This window comes from Sphaeramia orbicularis, chromosome 20 (assembly GCF_902148855.1).
Source record: "Sphaeramia orbicularis chromosome 20, fSphaOr1.1, whole genome shotgun sequence".
Taxonomy (NCBI): Eukaryota; Metazoa; Chordata; class Actinopteri; order Kurtiformes; family Apogonidae; genus Sphaeramia; species Sphaeramia orbicularis.
Genome location: NC_043976.1, coordinates 3,578,212 through 3,600,555, shown reverse-complemented (window position 1 = coordinate 3,600,555; position 22,344 = coordinate 3,578,212). Strand labels below are relative to the sequence as shown.

General features: G+C 44.1%; 2 protein-coding genes across 15 annotated transcripts in view; one reads left to right on the top strand and one right to left on the bottom strand.

Moving 5' to 3' along the window:
• Positions 1 to 213: 213 nt before the first annotated feature.
• On the top strand, positions 214 to 13,685 carry LOC115411235 (zinc finger and BTB domain-containing protein 14). 4 transcript variants are annotated; one of them, XM_030123273.1, is made up of 11 exons: positions 214 to 396; positions 4,466 to 4,654; positions 8,621 to 8,791; positions 9,062 to 9,157; positions 9,271 to 9,411; positions 9,595 to 9,839; positions 9,928 to 10,013; positions 10,211 to 10,350; positions 12,740 to 12,835; positions 12,914 to 13,200; positions 13,241 to 13,685. In XM_030123273.1, exons 2-10 carry the CDS (start codon positions 4,466 to 4,468, stop codon positions 13,052 to 13,054), a joined length of 1,305 nt encoding a protein of 434 aa, XP_029979133.1. In that variant the 5' UTR covers positions 214 to 396; the 3' UTR covers positions 13,055 to 13,200; positions 13,241 to 13,685. The 4 variants fall into 4 exon arrangements, with proteins under 4 accessions (XP_029979133.1, XP_029979134.1, XP_029979130.1 ...); XM_030123274.1 differs by lacking the exon at positions 214 to 396 and adding an exon at positions 526 to 1,502; XM_030123270.1 differs by lacking the exon at positions 214 to 396 and having other exon boundaries at positions 12,914 to 13,098; positions 13,267 to 13,685.
• Positions 13,686 to 14,366: 681 nt separating this feature from the next.
• The window catches only part of arhgap28 (Rho GTPase activating protein 28), a 54,830-nt gene continuing 46,852 nt past the window's right edge, over positions 14,367 to 22,344 (bottom strand). For 7 of the 11 annotated variants that reach the window (XM_030123258.1, XM_030123259.1, XM_030123257.1 and 4 more), the window contains 5 exons: positions 15,597 to 15,809; positions 15,397 to 15,522; positions 15,115 to 15,242; positions 14,881 to 14,918; positions 14,369 to 14,799 (listed from right to left, as the gene is read on the bottom strand). In XM_030123258.1, coding sequence (XP_029979118.1) covers positions 14,717 to 14,799; positions 14,881 to 14,918; positions 15,115 to 15,242; positions 15,397 to 15,522; positions 15,597 to 15,809 — 588 coding nt within the window. In that variant the 3' untranslated portion in view covers positions 14,369 to 14,716. Of the gene's footprint in view, positions 14,800 to 14,880; positions 14,919 to 15,114; positions 15,243 to 15,340; positions 15,523 to 15,596; positions 15,810 to 22,344 lie in introns of those variants that run through there. The other 4 variants (XM_030123263.1, XM_030123264.1, XM_030123266.1 and 1 more) reach the window with 4 other exon arrangements.

Here is a 22,344-nt window from a genome sequence, read left to right as displayed (position 1 = left end):
TTTTTTTCACCATTTTCATGTATTTTTACTGTGTCCGTGGCCGACCCAGTATAAAGACCCTTCGACCCATTTTGGACCCGGAGCCTCTGTTTGGGCAGCGGTGGGACTGGAGCTTCTACTCAACGGAGTTCAGTTCAACATGGCGGAGGAGTCGCTGCGATCCCGGACACACGGCAGCAGGGCGCATGCGTCGGAGGTAGTGATCCGTCTCGCCCATAGAGGATCTTTGGCCCGCTGCCTGCGTGCCCCTGCAGTGTGAACGTGCTAGCGCAAAGCGCGGCCTTCCGCTCGGTGCTCGTCCTCATCAACAACAACAACAACAAGAACCGGACAGGGTCCACCGGCCGCCGCGCGCTGACACACCCGGAGCTCCGCACTCCCACCGGCTGTCTGACGGTAAGAGCCCACTCCCCGCCGTCCGGCCCCGCGCTCCGCCGCCGCCGTTTCCGCGGGGATGCCTGCGCGCTCTCGAGCCGTTCATGGCGGCTCGAGCTCCCGCGTGCTGCCGAGGCCGCGGCACCGCTCGGACTCGCGTGCCTGTGTCGGTCCCGGGGACGCAGCACGCGGGCCGTTACCTGTGTTGACCGGGTTGCGGGTTAACGGGAAAACACCGACAGAAAAAGAAAACAGAAAGAAACGCCATTTTGTATGAATGAGGGAGCGAGCGGAGGACAACCGTCCGCCATTAAAACCATCTCCGAACGTCCCGAAAGACAAACACAAAGACCGACGAACATTCAACATCATCCGCCTCTGATCCAGCTCCGCCCCGGTGACCCGCACCGGCTGGAACCGACGGCCAGGGCTCCTCACCGGTGCTCCAGGCAGAGGTCCGCCATGATGGACCGACGCTGCGGTCCAAACCTTCTCTTTGCTTTCCGTTCGGCGGGACACTGTCCGCCATTGAACGGCGGCGTAGTGTCCCCGATGGGCACGAAAAGTCCCCCAAACCCTGTGTACCAGACGGGCCGGTCCCCGGACGCCCCGATGCCTCAGTCTCAGCCCCGGGCCGCCGTTTAGCCTCCGGTTCGAAAGAGTCCGTTAGCACGTTAACTCCCATACGTCCAACGGGGTAACCTTACCGCCGGTACACCGTCAGAACCCACTGTTAGCCCCTAGTAGACTTAAGGACCGGAACCGGGACTTCACCTTGATCTGGTCTTGGCTACAGGTAGCCCGGCAGCTGTTAGCATTAGGCTCCCGGGTCCGTTCGCGTTCAACGGATGGTAGATAGAATGTGAACCGGCCCCGGTGTCCGATAGCGGTTCGGGTCCTGATGCGGACCCCAGGTTGGACCGGTCTGCAGCGGCTCCCGATGCTGCCGGTCCCACTGAAGCCCTACGGAGCGTGCACACGCCCCGGTGCGCGTGTCCGATGAAGAAGAGGTACATGAACTACAGGAACCGGACTAATGGGACCTGGGACAGGGTCTGGACGGTGACCGGTACTTGACCCGGACTGACCGGACCGGGTTTGAACCAGGATGACACTGGAACTGGACGGTACGAGATCGGTTCCGGACCGGGTCTCTAGCCCAGGACCGAACTTCTAACCGTAACTTCCATTATATGATAAAGTTGTGATGGGGATTTCTTTGTCTTTTATCATTTTATTTTTATTTTCAGAGGTTTGTTCTTTCACTTTGACGTTGAACAAACAATTTGTCGTAATTTTTTTAACTGTCATGTTCTGACCATAAATAAATCGGTGTCATTTGGGCCAATACACAGAGCTCCAGTCCGAGTAAAACCAGTTGGTTCTACTGGATCCAGTCACATTCTCCCGTTGGTGAACCTGTAGATCCAACGAACGTCATTTTACAGATATGATATATGATGTATAGATCCATTGAACGTCATTTATTATAGTTTCAACGTTTGAATCCAGGTTTAATGACAACAGACACATGAACTGAGCACAGACACATTTAGGTTCAATCAGAATACTTTATACTCACTTATCCATGTAGCTATGATAGTGTTTATTATACAGTTCCATAGATGTTCTAGTTCAGTTATTTGTGCATCAACTGCATTCATGTGTCTCCCCCTACTTCCCCCCTTCTCCCCCTCTCCCCCAGTCTCTCTCTATCTTTATCGCTCTCTCTCTTTTTCTCCTGTTTTACTCTCCCTCTCCCCAACTAGTCAAGGCAGACAGCCATCCTCCAGGAGTCTGGCTCTGCTCGAGGTTTCTGCCTGTTAAAGGGAAGTTTTTCCTCGTCACTGTCACCAGTCACAAGTGTTTGCTCCTGGAGGATTCTGTTGGTTTCTGTAAATTGGCTTTAGTCTGGTTTGGACCAACTCTATATGTAAAGTGTCATGAGATAACTTTTGTTAGGATTTGGCACTATATAAATAAAATTTGATTAGATTTATTAATCCTTGGAGAGAATTATTGCATTAAACAAATTATTATTATTACTTTGATTATTATTTTTAGTAGTAGTATTAGTTGTGGTAGTATTACTAGTTGTAGTATTTGTAGTAGTTGTGTTTGTCTTGATGCCATCACTGTGTAAAAAGCATCATCTATGATTCTGAAAAGTCATTATATGTAACCTTGCTGCGTAATGTAAAAGTGTAGTTTCACATATTTATATTTTAGTTTAGTTAACTCACTCAGACCTAGGGATGTAACTGATAGAGATTTTGATGCTACGATTATTGTCAGGAAAATAATCGCGTTTTCACGATTACTACGATTACTTTGCGGGGTTTATACGTGGGGGTGTGGTCCGTGCCATGTAGGTACACGCAGACGTGAAAGTGAAACTTTGAAACAGTTCACTTATTTTTTTCTAAAATGACACTACAATGCACTTAGGGGTCACGGGCAGATTAACCATCAGCAGGGGAAATAAGCAGAAGACAAAATAAGTCTGCATTTGGCTCTATGTCAGCCTTTTAATCTCCACAGGTGAAGCCGGGACACACCCCCCACGCTCTGAGCACACCCCCGACAAAACAAACCCCAAAATAACACAAATAAACCATGAAGCAACCACATAGCAGAGCCAACAAAATTATTAAGTCTGCACAAATCATTAAATATAAAGCAGTTCAATCCCAAAATACCTTTCCCCTTTTAGTCCCCAAAGTTTTTATGCACGCAAACAGTCAATGCCATAGATCAGTAACAGTGTAGCTGGGGGCTTTACTCACAGCACTGCGCAAACACCACCACAGGATCAGCCCACATTGGTCCCAGTAGGTCCAAGGAGGACAATAATCCTCTGGACAATGGGAGAAGTTTAATCCAGAAAGGTATTAATCGACAAAATTAGCTCCGCAGCATCTCAAACTCTGGCATGCTTCCAACTTGGTGTGTGACGTTCCTTTCTGTGCATGCGTATCATATCCTCCCCTTTTTATGCTGACAGCATGTGTACATTTTATAAATTCTTTTTGACGAACGTAACAAACAAAAAATCAACACTGTGACCAAGTTTTACTAAAGGATTGGAAAATAGGTTATTTCACCCCTGCTGGAGGTCTTAAAGTGATGCATATTCAAAAGATATCATTAATATATGTCTTATGGTTTCTTTACAACGTAGATGCTTTACTAATCCCTCTACATCTCCTGCTGTTGTGAAACTTCATTAACTTTCATTTGGGGTGGCAGGACATTTGTTAAAGTCAGATTTTTGTGAGTGGGTTGCACGATGGTAGCCTGAAGCTGCGTAGATGACTGTAGCAAATGCAAAATCTATGGAAACGAAGCCCACATCAAAAATATATTTACAGTCAAGACAAGTCAGAAGTACATCCACCCCCCGAGACAGACGGCCAGCTTGTTCCTTCTCTGTCATTTTCACTGGTGGAATGTTGAATGCAGTGCCTCTGTAACGTTGCTTTCGTTTGCATATTGGTGTGTCTTTTGTTCTGCTTTTAATGTATTGTACTTAATAAGACGGTTATTGGCTGCCTTGATGATTAATTAACCGTGACGTTTAAAATTGCGATTCATCGTAACTCCATGACATCGTTATAATCCTACTTGGACCTCAAAGCAGTAATGAACAAGTCCATGGACGCTAAATATACAGAAAACACATATCGCTGTTAAAACCGGTGTTTTCTATTGGATGAAATGTTCTGACATTTATAACTCAAGCATAGTTACATTTTTAAAAATACACATTTTTCAATCTCATTAAATTTGTTGAATTTTATTCAAATTCCTAAAATTCAGAGGTTGTGCTGTGCTACCCTGTTTTTATATGAATTTTTAAATTAAACCACTGACATAATTTGTGTTTTTCGTGTTTTTTTGTAGTTTGTTTACTTGTTCACTAATGTTTTACCTGGTTGAATTGTGTTGACACTGTTACTGTGACAAATGCACAAGTGTGACGTGTACATACATCACGCACCAGTACGTACTACATGTAACAGTATACCAGTATCCTCACAGGTGAAGACCAGCAGAACTGTGACTTTTAACCCATGTTCTGTGTGTCCAGATGGCAGAGACTGTAAAATACGTGGACGATGAACACAAGAGTATCTTCCTGAAGCTACTGAACGAGCAGCGACTAGAGGGTGAACACTGTGACATTGCCGTTGTGGTGGAGGATGTGAAGTTCAGAGCTCATCGCTGCGTGTTGGCCGCCTGTTCCAACTATTTCAAGAAGCTCTTCAAGAAACATGAGGTAATGCACCACACCTAAAGAGGCACAGGTACAGAAAAACACCATGTACTGGCAGAGTCCCACATACAATCTTCAAAAAACACAAGATATGAATTCTACATAAATATGATATACTGTCTGAATCAGAGATCGCATTAAAGCTATACCTACCAATGTGGCATTTCTCACAGCACTTAGTAGAAGTTTGAACATGAACAACCCGCCTCCCTCCAAAGCTCCACCCACTTCCCCCTGCCTGAGCACTGAGGCTCCTCCTCCTCTCACCTGATGCGCACGGAGGAAGCGGAGGTGGAGGTCTGGTCCGCTTCGGTGTTTCCACGGACCCCTCCCTCAGTAATCAGATACATCATCCACCTGCTGCGGGCCCGCGGCTCCAGTTTCATCAGTGGACCCTGTATTTAAGGGTCTGGTCTGTGCAGCGCTGGGTCAGTGTCTTCACTGCACCACAGAGAGCGTGTGCCCGTCCAGGCGACGGGCACACGCACTGTGAATGCGTGGCCTCCGCGAATTTTCCGTGGACATTTGAGGTTTCATAGTCCATACATTTATTATTCTACATAATCCTACACTGTGTGACACCATGTACATGTACCTGTATGAGTCCCACGGTCATAAAAGCTGACCTTTATGCAGACCTGTTCAGTCCAGTACATCCGACTTCCAGACTTTTATCTCCATCCTTCATACATCAGACTCCTGTTTGTTCTCCTTAGTTGTTGTTTCTCTTCATAAATCCGTTTTTTCCCTTCCACATGTGCATTTGAGTTCAATCCATTCACATCCTAGACAGTAGACTGTGGTCAGTGACAGGAGAAGCAGCGCCAGTGAAGTGTCAGATTCAGAGGGACACATTTTGGATGCGGGGACGGTGATAATAGATCGGATGCTGGATGGCCATAATGGATGATTGACAGGAGGCTCAGCCAGGTTCGGCCAATTATTTCATTCGGACCGAATAAAATGATTGGTCAGACTTTTATCAGAAATATATGAGAATTAAACATTTTTGAGTTTCAATACCTGGCAGATTTCTTTTACATTTTGGTTTGACACACGCTTATTAGGAGCATTTTAAGATGGCAAAAGAAAAGTGTAAAAATGCCACATCATACAGTATAGCTTTAACTGAAAATTTTCCGTCATTGACGGATTTTTTAAAAAAATGACGGACATTTCTGAAGGCCGTCCGTCATTTTGACAGATTAAAATACTGAGGGTAATCTAGGAAAGTTTTAACACAACACGGTGAAAACAACCTGCACGTATGATCGCTAGCCTGTTTCTGTCTAAAAGGCATCAAACAGTTCATAACAGCATCCTGTACAGCGGCACCGTTCACAATCACAACTACGCTGAATACAACACCGGTACTTATTTCAAATGACTCAAAGTACACCCCTGTCCAGTTGGTGGCGAATGTGCATAATTAATCAGTCATTGTCATGTCTTGTGTCGTTGTTTAGCTGACTAGCCAAAATTAGATGCTACTTTGCTCGCGCAAAATGTCAAGACAGCCGAATCTCCTTAATTATTTTAAAAAGCTGAGTAAATGTGATGGCATTAAACGCGGTGAAAAAAGAGGGACTGATGCAGTGGAGGATGAAGGACACGCAAATACTGATAACGTTTATCAACCAGAATCAACTACAGTTACAGGACAAGCAAGTGACAGCAAGGAGGTCAAGAGGGAGTACCGCATTCAGCAGGAGCAGGAGTTCACCTGGTTGACAAGGGAAGATGGCAAAATGTTCTGCAATATCTGTAGAAAAGCTGGCATGAGAAACGGATTTGTTCGAGAGTGCCTGACAATGCAAAAATCAGCACTGATTGATCACAAAAATAGCCATAGCCACATTGAAGCTTCGAGGATGCTCAACCAGAGCGCAGTGATGGAAAGACATGTGGAGAAATCCCAGGTGGCTTGCAACGAGGCATTAAAAACACAACTTAAGGTTGTGTTGTATATGGCAAATACCAGCACTCCGTGCCACCTGTATCCCAAACTAATAAACCTGTTACAGTCTGCCGGGTGTCCAAACCTGAACAGCGCACATACGTACACCCATCATGACACTGTCAGTGAGATGGAGGATGCCATAGCAACGACCATAACCAGTGCCACCAACGACTGCATCGCCAACAGTAAATACGTAGGGATAATAGTCGATGAAACTACTTATATCGTCGTTGAGAAAATGCTGGTCATTTACCTGACACTTCAACAGAATGGGAGGGCTGAAACTGTGTTTCTTGGCAATTTTCTAATACCATGTGGCACTGCAGAATGCATCGCAGCAAAAATAAAAGATGTGCTATTGGCCCGTGGAGTAGCTCTGCACCGGGTCGTTGGACTGGGAAGTGATGGAGTGAGTGTGATGTTGGGTCGAAAGGCTGGAGTTGCGCAACAGTTGCGCCAGACGGACTGTCCCTACCTCATTAACGTTCATTGTGGTGAGCACAGAACGGCACTAGCTGCCTGCGACACTTCTAAGGCTGTGCGTGAAGTAAGTGCATATGTTATCACAATCAATAACGTATACACATACTACAAGAATTCCCCCATTTGAACACACCGCCTAAAAGAACTGCAAAACAAAATGGAGGAAGGCGACCTGCTGAGCCTGAAACAACCATCGGCTACACGCTGGCTGTCACTGGAGAGGGCCGTTAAGGGCGTACGTACCAACTGGGCTGCTCTGGTGATGGAGCTGGAGGAGGAGGAAGCCGTGAGAGGCTGCCTGGTCGCTAAAGGTATTAGAAAGCAGCTCCAAATGTATATGTTCCCTGCTTTGACTCACCTCCTGACTGATGTCTTGGCCATGGTGAACTGCATGAACCTCACGTTCCAACGAGAAGATGTTGTCCTGAACATGACCCTGGATAGCCTAGACGACTTGATGAATGAGCCAGGTGAGGTGGAGAGGAAATTCTTTGATACTTTTACAAGACGGCAGATTCTGTGGCATCACACGCAGGCAGACGCACAGACCTTTTCGGTTTTGCACACAGAGTACATCGCGGAGGTGACTAAATCTATCAAAAAAAGATTCCCCTTGGAGCATGTGGGCATCATCACTGACCTCGACACTGTACTCAACAAATCTGGCTATCCGACTGCTGACAGCGCATTGAAGAGCTATGGAATGGAGGCCTTGGAGCGCGTCTGTGTGTCTACGGCGCACAGACAGGTGCAGTTGAGCCACTGGTGCAGAAGGAGTGCACGCTGCGGGATTTCCTCCCTGTGAAGAGGGTGCTTGCACAATCTGGGAATCCCACTTTCAGAGAGTCTGGCAGACTTCTGATCACTTCTCTGGGAGAAATGTTCCCCGACTTTAAAACTCTGGCTGAAGTGGCGCTGGTAATTCCAGTCTCCAGTGTGGCAGCGGAGAGGGGTTTCAGCCTTCAGAACCAAATAAAAACAGCCATGGGAAGTCGTCTGTCTGAGGCAAAAGTGCAAAACCTAATGACAATCACCTCTGCAGCAATCTCCTGTGATGCATTTGATTACGCACAAGCCAGCACTAACTTTAAGTCCCAGGACCAGGAGGAAGGTTTGAGTTCATGGTAGACTGTACAGCGGATCAACTGAGTTCAGTTTTGTTAATTTCTTGAAAATAGTTTATTTGTTAAATGTATTCACCCAGTTCTTTAAAACGGCATTATTCATATTACAATATTTTCCCGTTTTAGCACAATGGCCGCTTTCACTGTTAGGGGAAAAAAAAAAACCACACACAATCTGTAAGTTCGTTCTGTGTATAACTGTTGTCATCATTGAGACGTTTTTGAACATTAAACACTACTAAATATGACTTGTTATCATTAAAAATAAAATCTGAAATGACGGATAATAATGTGTTATGACGGAATTTTTACGACCCTGTCCGTCATTTTGACGGAAAATACAAATGTCTACCACAACCTCTGGTCTGAATACATTTTACTTTTATATTGACTTTGTTTCAGGTGGACAATTCTTCAGTCATAGAGATTGATTTCATCCGGTCAGACATCTTTGAGGAGGTCTTGAACTACATGTACACTGCCAAGATCTCTGTCAAGAAGAGAGACGTGAACCTGATGATGTCTTCAGGACAGATCTTGGGGATCCGCTTCCTAGACAAACTCTGCTCACAGGTGTGTGTCAGGTACGCAGGTGTGTGTCAGTTACACAGGTGTGCACTGTGTTGGCAGGTGTGATGGTAACACATAAAGGTGAATTCACTCCACCCATGAGGCCTCATGAGGAAGAAATCTATTAGATCTTGTTAAAATAAGGTTTTATGAACTTTTTGAGTTCAACACATTCCTAAATATAGCAGTTAACTGTCACTGTGATGATGTGTGCATGTGCTGATATATGTAGTGTTGCTGTGCTGATGTACTGATGCTTTCGAGTTCCCTCAGAAACGGGACGTCTCGTCAGAGGACAAAGAGAAGTTTCCTTATGACATCGTGAAGATGGCTCTGCCTCCAGAGGCTCAGCTGGCTGCTGATGCTGAGGTACACCTCACTTAAGGTCAAAGGTCACCCTGAGGTTCATTGTCTCACAATCACACTAGGCTCAGGGTTAAAGATCACCCTCTAATGTTACATGTGTGTGTGTCTGAGTATAGGTTCTAGGTGAGCATGATGAACCACCCACTGATGACCTTGTGGAGGCGTCAGCCAATCAGGAGTTGGATAAGTCTCCCAGTGCAGCGCTGCGTGTCCAGGAAGCAATCCTCAAAGAACTGACCAACGAGGATGTCCACAAGGTAAACGCATCACTCCTTCATCAGTCGCAGCTGCTGCCACTAACCTTAACTATTACTAGTGTCCACTGCTCAAACTACTAACCACGAACTAAACCTAGTTAACTCCCCAAAGTAGAACTGACACTTTATAAAAACTCTGAATGTGAATGGTCATGTCTGAGTTCACCTGGGTCACATGTTCAGGTGACCTGCTACGACCAGGATGTGGTGACGGAGATGGAGACAGAACCTAAAGAGTTGGGGGCGGAGCATCACGCTACCCAGACACTGACATTTCCAGACAGTATGGGCGAGGTGAAGGACGAGCAACCGCCAGGATGGACGACTGCCACCGCCGATATGAAGTTTGAATACCTGCTGTATGGACACCGAGAGCAGCTCGCCTGCCAGGTGTGTGGGAAGACCTTCCTTGACGAAAGCCGTCTCAGGTACCTGTCAGCTCACCTGGACCACATGTGACCTGTAAGCCACACCCTCCCTTGTGTCTGTCAGTTCCAATCATGTCTCTGTCTGCAGGAAACATGAGAAGCTTCACTCTGCTGAACGACCATTTGCCTGCGAGATCTGCACCAAAGCTTTCACCACACACGCTCACCTGAAAGGTAAGTACAGCCAGCTTGAGTGCCAGCCCCCCCCCCTTTCCTGTCATTGTTTTCTGTCATTAATGAGGCTGACTGGTCATGGGTATTATTCTGTGTTGTAATGAACATGTGTGAGTATCTGCACCTCCTTGTCCTTCATTATCGTATGCTTTTGTCTTTGTGGACATCCACATGCTGTCTTTATCTGTGTCCTGCAGAACACCTGAAGATCCACACAGGTTTCAAACCCTACCGGTGTGATGTTTGTGGGAAATCATTCATTCGAGCTCCAGACCTGAAGAAACACGAGCGAGTTCACAGCAATGAGAGACCATTCGCCTGCCAGATGTGTGACAAGGTAAGAGGAGGGAAAGGGTAACGGTTGTGTGCGAATTGATGGCAGTATTTAAGTCTGTAAGTCCATCAGCTGAACGTCTGACTTCTGAACTGATTTGACACTAGTTTGATTTCCACATATACTTCACAGATAAACTCGAACTCATCAATTATAGAAGTACAATAGAGCAAAAAAGACTCAAATGTGTTTGATTAATGGAAAGACAGTGGCTTTGGATGATGGTTTACTTCTAGGGATGTAAACAATTAATCGACTATCAATTAACTGTCGATAAGAATTTGCTCAATTAAATTACAACATTGTCGGTTAAATTGCCCTTTTCCACGGCGGTGTTTGTGGTGTTGACAGTAGGGGGTGCCACTGCCTACACTAGGCTTCATCGCTGTGGTTGAATGTTGGGGGGAGTTGGCCACCGGTCCAAAGGCTGCCGGCTTGTCTGTGCTGCAACCCCATGGCCGGGATAGTCATCAAACTATATCGTGGCGTTGATTAGTTAGAATTGCTTTAGGGACATGGTGGAGCGAAACAGCACCCCGGGCTAAATATGCACACATATGCGGGGTCGGTGTCAGTCCAGTCCCGGAGGTTGTTCCAGTCTACGGTCATCTGGACTATCTGGTCAGTGAGACAGAAGTTGAAAACATCCTGAAATCTCGCTACGTCGTGTCAGTAGTCACTTTTCCATTGGATGTCTGCTCAAAACTTTACCGATATTTACTAAATGTTGAAAAAACAGAAGTGTGTAATGTCGGTTTTTCCATTAAATCACAAATGCGATGATTTGTTTATTATCGTGAGATGGCACGAGATGTCATTCCATAAACATAGTGATGAACATAAATATGGTGTTGATTTACAGATATATTCATTATCATTATATGTTACCCCTCTATCTCATACTAAATTAAAAAATGGTTGGGTGGTTGTGTGTCCACACATACCGCGACATGTTTCTTCTTCTTCTTTGCTTGTCGTAACGTCCGTCAACATCAGGTTTTTTAATTCACCTGACTCTAGTTGCAAAAAAAGGTCTTTCCATTGCAGTTTTGCGTGATATACCATTTGCGCTACGCCCGAAAAATCACATCTTGCCAGCACAAAAACTTTTAACTGAAAAATGAGACTTGGCGAAATTGTCATTTTTCCATGAGGTGAATTTTTATGTGCAAGTTATATGTGCGCAGTTTGAGGGTCAATGGAAAAGCGACTAGTGATGTAAAGTCAGAAATGCCCATTTCTTCTAAACTGCCCCTCTTCAGATCCATTTATTTTATTGAATTTCTCTGCAGAAGTTATTTAGTTCTACTACATAAATGTTATTGCCTGTACTGTATCCAATGTTACAATAAATCATTAGGGACTATGACATACTTTTTTCATGAAGTATATAAACAATAATTAGCTTTTATTCTTATAGAGCCTATTGAAAGAGAAATTCAGGTTCTCAGGAAAATCGTCGCTTATCAATTAATCGTTAATCAATCGATAAGGTCAACCAACTAATGATTAATAAATTAATCAATTATTTGCATCCCTATTTACTTCATGTGGATATTATAATAATTTCAGTCCAAATGATGTAGAATAAGCGTGACACACACTTGTTTTGTTCTTGAAGACGTTTCATCATCTCTCATTCAAGAGATGACAAAATGTTTTCAGGAACAAACTAAGTTCAGTTGACCTTTGAGGACAAGTAAGGATGACCAACTAAACCTCCATAAACCAGAGGATTATTACCAGGGTGATTCACATTGTGGATTAGGATTTCACCAGGGTTAGGGTCGTTGTTCCAGATTGACCAGACCTTTAGTTGGGTGATCTACAAGTTTTCCTGGAGTTTGAGTAGAACTAGTGTGTGATGGCATTTTTCGTAGCATGTTTGATTTTGAAGCTCCTTGGGTGTCATTTATATCCCAAATGATAAGATCATATTTTCTCAATGATTGCTATGGAGATTGACTCAAGTAAATGCCTGGTACACAAACTCTAGGAGGTTAAAGTGGATGATTCAGCCCTTACAGACTCACTTTGAACACACAGAAATACACTCAACTAAAGAAACATGAAGGAATGACGATCACCAATTAAGTGAAGTCATGTGTTCATCTGATGGGACTAGTCCTGCTGTTCGAGACACCTGAAGGTCCACGAACTGCAGGACTCGGGTTGAGGTGTGTTCTTACAGGGTAATCAGTAGTTGAGTCTGGTACCAAACAGCAGATAAGACTTTGACGGACATGTTCATTATTCTGGTTATGGATGTCCAATTATGTTACTAGTAACTGAAACCTTCTGAGATCTTCTGTCAATTAATCCATTTTGATATCTATGATGTTAATGTAAAACTTATTTAAAAATGTCTGTCTGTCCATTTGTCCATCTGCAGGCCTTTAAGCACAAGTCTCATCTGAAGGACCATGAGAGAAGACATAGAGGAGAGAAACCATTTGTGTGTCCATCCTGTACAAAGGCGTTTGCCAAGGTAATGACTGACCGTCTGATGTCTGATGCCACAGCTTTAACACATTCTGACTTTGACCCTGAATTCATGTCTTTTCAGGCATCGGATCTGAAGCGTCATGAGAACAACATGCACAGCGAAAGGAAACAGCTGAACCCTCTGCAGAGCGACACGGAGACACTACAGGCTGCTGCCATGGCAGCAGAGGAGCAACATCTGGACACCATCAGCTGCACATAACATCTGGACACCATTAGCTGCACATAACATCTGGACACCATCAGGTGCACACAACATCTTGACACCATCAGGTGCACACATCTGGACACCATCAGGTGCACACAACCTCTGGACACCATCAGGTGCACACATCTGGACACCATCAGGTGCACACAACATCTTGATACAACGCCTGGACACCATCAGCTGCACGTAATATCTGGACACATCAGCTGATTGAGGACCTCTGGAACCACATCATCTGATCTGATAGAAACATCTAGATGATATCAGCAGCTCCTAACAGGAGGAACATCAAAATCTGGATTAATGAACATAACCTGAGTAAACCTCAGTCATGGATTCACTGTAGGTTAATGCTCCATTTTCATAACGTGAATCATTTTAATGCAGCCGTTTGTAGTTTTGTAGCTTTCAGTTTGTCAGTGAACTCAACCTGGACATGGAGTTATTGACATGTGATAATCATGTTCCGTGTGCTGCTCCCGTTGTCATGTATGATTTGTAATTTTTGTAAATTTTTTCCGGTGTGAAGCGGACTCTGTACAGAACACTGTGGGTTTGTGTTTGTTGTAAATAAAACTGTGGGTCTGTTCAGTTTCATGAGCAGAGATGCTGATTTTAAAGCTCACGTTTGTCAGTTTGATTGTTTTCATTTGTGTTTCAGGTGGTTTGAGGTTGAATGAAACATCTGTCTTTTATTCTACTCCCTCAGTGTGGCTGGTTATCATAGCAACACAACAACCTGTTGTGACATGGTTGCTGAAACGATGGAGGATGAAATATAACACTGCAAGATATTTCTTAAAACAAACGTTAAGATTTTTTCAGATGAAATAAGTGATTAGTTTCCCCATTTTCAGAGATTTCTTTAACTTGATTCACAATATGATACATGGTTGTTTACTGACCAATCACAGGGTGAAGGTGGGATTATGAACACTATCTGTGTCTCTGGTGGTTAACGTTCTGCAGTGGAAACACCGAAACAGGCCGGTCAGACTGATGGAGGCATTAGTTTCATCCAGTGAAGGAACTTCTAGTGAACTCAACCTCATGTCAGATTAATATGAAGAACATTGAACTACTCAAATCAACTCAAAAACACTCACTGAAAATTATGACCATTGACTTGACACCAAATCAGTTTTCAGTGTCAGTAACAGAATCAGAGTTTCTGAATGGATCATTTCTAGAATATTCTGTTTTTGAGTTTGATGTAATACATGACGTCCTCCAGCAGGGTCTGTGTCTGTTATATCCTCCTCACTAAGAACAGAATGGACCTGGTGACTGACTTAGTGATTTAAGGTTTAAATGTGTTTTCTTAAGTTTTCATGAATCGCTTGTTTGTTTTTTCTTTTATTGTCACACCAAAATCTTCAGAATTCACACATAGCTTTGTCTGTGCTGGTAAAATACCTTAATGTATACCTTGAAAAGTCAACCAGCACAGAAATGAGATGTTTTACTAGTATTTATTGTAAAAGGACCTTCACAATCACCAGGGGGCAGCGAAGGAGGAGGAGCAAAAACATCAGCACCATCTCTAAATGTCTTTACTCTGAGGATGGTTTTACAGTGATCATCAATAAATCAAACAGATCAATATAAATTAACACTTAAACAAAAGAGGCAGATTTTAGTTGAACAGCAGCCGCATTAGGGTTTAATCAGCCAATCACAGTGAGGATTGACCCGGTAAACATCCAATAGGAAGCAATCTGGATGAAGGCGGCGCTCACCTGCAAGACAGACAAACAGACAGGTGTTTAAAGGCAGACCAGGTGCCCAGGGTCATATGATGGTCATGTGATCAGACTCACAGATGTTTCCTCCAACTTCAAACAGACTGAGGTCAGGACTGATGGTCAAGAGACAATGACAGAAAGAGAGAGAGACAGGTCACATGTTACTGATTCTGATTCACTGATCACAGGTTTGACCTTTGACCTGTCACCTGTTTCATATGTTTTATTTGAAGTGACAAAGACTGGACGCAGCAGTGAAGAAGCTGTAGAAATAAGAATGAATGAATTAAATAAATGAAACCTCCGTACCTGTCCTCACACCAGAACCGGGCAGTGACGTCCTTGGCTCTCGTCTGTCTGTCAAGTTGTATCGCCATAGAAACCTTGGAGTGTAGAGGGGCGTGGACTCTGATGACACCTGCACACAACTCGGTGATCTACACACAAATACATCTGCAGCTGATCGTCTTCATCTCATTTATGTTATTTTAGTTTTAAGTTTTCAGATGGTTTTCATTTTCATCTTGTGTCTTACGTAATTTTTTTCTTCTAAGTTGTTTTTCGTGGTGTCATCCTTGGTCCTTGTCTCACCTGGTCTCTGTCGTGGTTTTCATTTTTCCTTCTCAGTAGTCGGCGTTTCGTCCTGGCTAGCCCTCCCTGTCTTTGATTGGACACCTGGTTCATCTGTCTCACCTGAGCCAACAGGAAACTGGGCACCTGCCACAGAACAAAGCATATGATGTCACTGAGTAGGCGAGGCCTTGGCGCTACCTTGGTTTGTGTTCACTCACCGTCCACAGCAGGTCTTTATGTACGATCATTAGTTGGACCAGGTGAGCCCCGCCCACCGCCTCTTCCATCTCCTGCTGCTTAGCACAGGAGCGTTTATTTCTGTGGGTACGATGTGCGAACAGGTTTGGCGCCATTACCATGGAGACGTTCCACAGAGACATCCGGTTCTGGTCCTGATGAGAAACTACTTTACAGAGGAAATCCAGCAGAGCCTGTTAGCATGGAGACATATTAGGTTCATTAAGACAGACTATAATCCCTCCCATCTGTGTGATTCACCATCGAGTCCACACTTGTTTCACATGTTGATTTCTTACAAAACAATTTACACACTCTCCTGCAGCAGTTTTCCTTTTCTAGACAGTGATAACAGGAAGTAGTAACTCAAATAATACAATTCTGAAGCAGTAAATCTTTCTTCTCTGTTGTCTTGTCAATAGATAATGTTTAGGTTTGGGCTGGTGGAGTGAATGATCAAACTAGATGATTTAGTTAAACCGCTGATGAGACCAATATGTCTCCAGTCACCTTAGTGGACTTAATGCGCTGCTATGCTGCTTTAACCACCTCCAATAACAACTAAATAAGAAAAAGATGAGACAAGGTGTGAGGCCTCTTGTTATCACTGTAAACACCATGTGAACCTTAAACAGCTTCATCACCCTCTGATGTGATCTCCTTGGTGTTGCCTTAGCAGTAAACTGATCACATCAGTTCGAGTCATGGTCGTCACATTGTCATGTTCTTTTTACACTGATGACGAAGACCCACAGTTCATATGAGCCTAGTATTCCTGCAACCCTCCATAGCAACAATTTTATGAAGTTCTTCAACAATAAAATTTTGCTCATCAAAGATAAAATGAATGGCCTCCTGTCCTCCACAGATTCTAGTCCACCTTTAAATCCTTTAGATGCAGAAACCACAGAGCTGACTATTGACCCATTTGATTATATGGATTAATTTTCTCCCGTAGAGGGTAAATCTGCTAATTTTCGATAGTCTCTTCATCTAAACTGTCTACTTGTCTCTTAGGCCACGTTCACACTGCAGGCCTTCGTGCCAAATTCGAATTTATTGCTCAATTCCGATTTTTTGTTTGACTGTTCTCATTATATTTGTAAATGTGGCCTGTCTACGGATTGCTGTGTGAACAACTCACGCTCCTGAATTGACCCGCATGCATAGTTGATCATTAATGACATCACACACACACAATGGTGTTTACGGAAGTGAATGTGGTGGCAACCATTGTACTTTATGGCCAAATGCTAAAAACAATGTGTGGCGGCAGCCAGAAAATTTGTGATATTAAACAGGAGGAAGAGGAGAAAGAAAATGTATATGTTAATGATGTCTCTTTGCGGAGCAATGGCTGCAGCATTTGTAGAGAGGAGTATGTGGATGCAGTGTCGGAGCCAGTAGTGGTGGAATCGGGATGTCACTGGTTTCACAGGACAGGAATTCTTCCAGAACTTCAGAACGTCAAGGAATACCTTTCACCACATTTGTCAGCGCTGAGACATGTCGTTCAGGAGACCCATCTCCTTGAAAGAGTGAGTAGAAGTGGGGCTATATTGGTTAGCAACGGGGGCGGGTTACCACACCTTGGCCAACCTGTTTGGCATTGTGACGTCCTCCGTCTGTGTAATGTGTGTCATGACCCCTAATGATGTTAAAGTCGCATTCATTGTGACCTGGCTGTTAAAACCTATCTGATACGTATCCAATTCAGTACCACATTTGAAAGTGGTCCAAATCTGATTCGAAAAGATCAGATTCCATGTGACTTGTGCTGTTCACATTGTCATGACAGAATCTGACCTGAGTCACATAGGGTCAAAAAATTGGTTTTGGGCCACATTTGCCTGCACTCTGAATGTAGCCTCAGACCCAGTTCCAACAAGGCTCATTAAAGATGCTTTACCTTTACTTAGCAGTTACCTCTTTGATATGATTAACCAGTCATTTTTGTAACCCAGGTAAGGACATGGCAGAAGTTGGTTATGGTGTAACACTCGTCATCTTCCCTTTCCCTACAATGGCTTGACCACGTACACTGGACTATCAGGCCCTTTTCTTCCCCTGATAACATGAATTATGTCTTCCCAGTAAATACGCAGTTTCCCAGGACCCCCTCTGGGTGTGAGGTTTCTCACCAGTACATGGTCACCTGGCTAAAGAGTAGAACTCCATGTACACTGATAGTAGTTTTTCTGTCCTCTTCTCACACTCTTTTTCATATTCTGCATCACAATAACATAGACCTCTTGCATAACTTCTTTCCATTTCTCCTTTCCTCTCCTCTCTTTGGAAACACCAGGCAACGTTTGTTCATGACCAAAGAGAAATAAGAACGGAGCAAATCCTGTTGCTTCACACACAGTTCAGTTGTAGGCATGAACTACTTTGTTGAGGTGTTCTTTCCATCTTGCTTTCTGAGACTCTTCAAGTGTACGCAACATACCCAGCAGCATTCTATTGAAGCACTCTGCAGGATTAGCTTGAGTGTGGTACGGGGATGTACGAGAATGGCTGATACCACAATAATCTTGATATATTCACTTGATGTATCCTGGATGGGAAACCAAAATGCATGATAAATTCATCAAAAACCTTTCTCCTTGCAGTCGTCCCTGATTTGTCTCTTGTTGCGTATGCTTGAGCATATTTAGTAAAACGATCCATCCTTGTATTCACAAGTATGTACTCCCCACCTCCCTTACACTTGTCCAAGTGCAAGTAGTCAGTGGGCATCATCTCAAAGGAATAGAGGTGTCAATGCTTTGAATATGTGTTCTGGTTATTCAGTTAGGTTTATTCCTTTGTATACAGCAACACACCTGTGTAACATAGTGTTCCATTTCCTGTCTCATATTTAGGCCAGAAGAAGTTCTCCCTAGCAAGAGCAACCATCCGATATGCACCTAAGTGTCCCATCTCCTCCAGTAGATGTTTGTAGACAGGCTTCAGGGAATCAGGAACAACCAACTGTTTTCTTGTTGTGGTGTCTCCTCTGAGAATGCCATCCCCATTGATCTGCAGGTGCAGGCACTCTGAGAAGGTGCCTGACTGCTTCACACTGACATTTTGTCTTTATGTTTTAGGTGGGCATGTGCTCTTTTCAGGGCCAAAGTTCTGCTGATGGCTACATCTACAGTACAGGCCAAAAGTTTGGACACACCTTCTCATTCTTCGCATTTTCTTTATTTTCATGACTATTTTCATTGTAGATTCTCACTGAAGGCATCAAAACTATGAATGAACACATGTGGAATTATGTACTTAACAAAAAAGTGTGAAATAACTGAAAACATCTCTTATATTCTAGTTTCTTCAAAGTAGCCACCCTTAGCTCTGCCTTGCACACCCTTGGCATTCTCTTGATGAGCTCCCAGAGGTAGTCACCTGAAATGGTTTCCACTTCATAGCTGTGCCTTGTCAGGGTTACTTAGTGGAATTTCTTGCCTTATTGATGGGGTTGGGACCATCAGTTGTGTTGTGCAGAAGTCAGGTTGATGCACAGCTGACAGCCCTATTGGACAACTGTAAGAATGCATATTATGGCGAGAACCAATCAGCTAAGTAAAGACAAACGAGTGGCCATCATTACTTTAAGAAATGAAGGTCAGTCAGTCTAGAAAATTTCAAAAACTTTGAATGTGTCCCCAAGTGCAGTCGCAAAAACCATCAAGCGCTCCAACGAAACTGGCTCACATGAGGACCGCCCCAGGAAAGGAAGACCAAGAGTCACCTCTGATGCTGAAGATAAGTTCATCTGAGTCACCAGCCTCAGAAATCGCAAATTAACAGCAGCTCAGATTAGAGACCAGATGAATACCACACAGAGCTCTAGCAGCAGACACATCTCTACAACAACTGTTAAGAGGAGACTGCGTGAATCAGGCCTTCATGGTCAAATAGCTGCTAGGAAACCACTGCTCAGGAGAGGCAACAAACACAAGAGATTTATTTGGGCCAAGAAACCCAAGGAATGGACATTAGACCAGTGGAAATCTGTGCTTTGGTCTGATGAGTCCAAATTTGAGATCTTTGGATCCAACCGCCGTGTCTTTGTGCGACGCAGAAAAGGTGAACGGATGGATGCTACATGCCTGGTTCCCACCGTGAAGCATGGAGGGGGAGGTGTGATGGTGTGGGGGTGCTTTGCTGGTGACACTGTTGGGGATTTATTCAAGATTGAAGGCAACCTGAATCAGCATGGCTACCACAGCATCCTGAAGTGACATGCCATTCCATCCGGTTTGCGTTTAGTTGGACCATCATTTATGTTTCAACAGGACAATGACCCCAAACACACCTCCAGGCTGTGTGAGGGATATTTGACCAAGAAGGAGAGTGATGGAGTGCTGCGCCAGATGACCTGGCCTCCACAGTCACCGGACCTGAACCCAATCGAGATGGTTTGGGGTGAGCTGGACCGCAGAGTGAAGGCAAAAGGGCCAACAAGTGCTAAGCATCTGTGGGAACTTCTTCAAGACTGTTAGGAAACCATTTCAGGTGACTACCTCTGGAAGCTCATCAAGAGAATGCCAAGAGTGTGCAAAGCAGTCATCAGAGCTAAGGGTGGCTACTTTGAAGAAACTAGAATATAAGAGATGTTTTCAGTTATTTCACACTTTTTTGTTAAGTACATAATTCCACATGTGTTCATTCATAGTTTTGATGCCTTCAGTGAGAATCTACAATGTAAATAGTCATGAAAATAAAGAAAATGCAAAGAATGAGAAGGTGTGTCCAAACTTTTGGCCTGTACTGTACATTTTGGGCATTTCTGATGTCTTCAACTGCAAGAGGTTGAATTGGCTCTGAGATATTACACCCCCCTGGCAGTGTTACAGGTAGTGTTGTAGTCAAGGCCGCCTCATCTGAGACTGAGACATTAAAAAAGACGATCTCAAGTACTACAACACTAGTTACAGGTGACAGCAGAGATCCAATTAGCTTCTCCTGTCTTCTCTCAACAGCTTTACCATTGTATTCAATGGCATCCTGCTGACATTCCTCTGTGCATTCTTGCATGATTTCTTCAATATGTTTTGTCCTTCGTGGTAGGAAATCTGCATCTCGATTTGCTAATCCAGGCCTGTACTTGAGAGTGAACCAGTAATCTGCCAACTCTGCCACCCAGCAGTGTCTGGCTGCATGGCGTTTCGCTGACTTTGTCACATACGTCAGAGGATTATTGTCACTGTACACAGTAAAACAAGGTGCATGAAACAGATGATCATGAAAGTGCTCTGTTATGGTCCATTTAAGTGCCAGGAATTCTAGTTTGCCAGAATGTAACTTGTAATTTCTTTCTGCTGCTGTAAATGTTTGTGATCCATATCACCTCTTGATGCTGGTACAATACCATACCCAAGCCATATTCTCAGGCATCCACATGCAGTACAAAAGGTTTCTCTAGATCTGGATAGGCCATGACTGGTGTATTTGTCAGCTGATCTACAATTTTGCTCTTTATGTCTTGGTGGATTGGCATCCATTGGACTGGATGGGATGGTGGCAACTGAGCAGATTTGCGGCTACTCCCCTTACTCTTTGGGCTCTTCTGCTTCTGTTAAAACTTTGGCTTTGCTAACAGATCATAAAGGGGTTTGGCTGTCCTTGAGAAGTCTTGTATATAGGATCTGTAATAACTCAGGAAACCCATTAGGTTTCTGTAGACGGTCTCTCATGCTTCAGTGCTTGCAGTGCTTCCACCTCTTTGGGGTTCATTTTGTATCCTTCTGCAGAGATTACTCATCCCACGTAACAGACCTTGTGCTTCAAGAAGTCACATTTCTTTGGCCTTAGCTTGATACCACATTCTCTTTGTCACTCCAGCACTTTTCTCACATTTTGGATGTGTTGTTCAAAGCGGGAGCTAAAGATGAGTATGTAACCGAGCGTCTGGAGGATGAGCCCTGACGGCGTGATGTGTGAAAAAAAAGATGACAGCCTTAACTTGGGAGGCACTTTATTTCTCCACAGCACTATCCTCAACACAGCAGCCCGAACAATCCAGCACTTCCACACATACCACACTTCCTGCCTTCACAATAAAAGCACTCCTTACCACATCCTGTCAGTCCACATGAACAAATCCTTCCACAAATGGGCAGCACAGAAACATCGCTTACAAGTACATCATCCAAATATGGGACACAAACTTCCTCTCTGAGGTCTCCCAGGCATCCTTCCGTGTAGCGCTGAAAACTTGCTGGAGCATTAGATCCCAAATGGGATCCTCACCCATTCATAGAGTCCCCATAGTGTTATAAATGCGGTACACGGTCTGCTGTTCCTGCTCATGAAACTCTGGTGGTAAGCCTTCCCTTGGTTCATTAATGTGAACCAGGAGTTGCCTCCCAGGTTTTCCAGGATCTCTTGTGTCCTCAGATTTGGATTTCTGTCAGGCAGGGTTTTCCCATCAGCAGTCTGTAGTCTATACACAAGTGGAGGCCTCCATCTTTCTTCTTCATGCATATCACAGGCAGGAATATGAAGAACAGGACTTCTGGATCCAGCCTCAGTTGAGCAAGTCCTGTATGTGTGTTTTCACTTCTTGATAAAGATGTTTAGGGATTGCATTGTATGTTCTTCGCACAGGTACATTGTCTTGTAGCTGTATATCCATCTCCAGGTCTTTAATACATCCTGTGGTCCAATCATCTTTTTCAAAAATGTCACATTCCCCTCTGAGCATTTGCTTTACCTGCTGCTGCTCATCAGATGGTTCAG

Excerpts from the sequence above, each read along its gene's own strand:
- LOC115411235 (XM_030123273.1), top strand. The coding sequence starts at position 4,466 with ATGGCAGAGACTGTAAAATACGTGGACGATGAACACAAGAGTATCTTC. Across the intron at positions 9,412-9,594 it reads CCAACGAGGATGTCCACAAG|GTGACCTGCTACGACCAGGA; the intron begins GTAAACGCATCA and ends TCACATGTTCAG. Across the intron at positions 12,836-12,913 it reads GTACAAAGGCGTTTGCCAAG|GCATCGGATCTGAAGCGTCA; the intron begins GTAATGACTGAC and ends ATGTCTTTTCAG.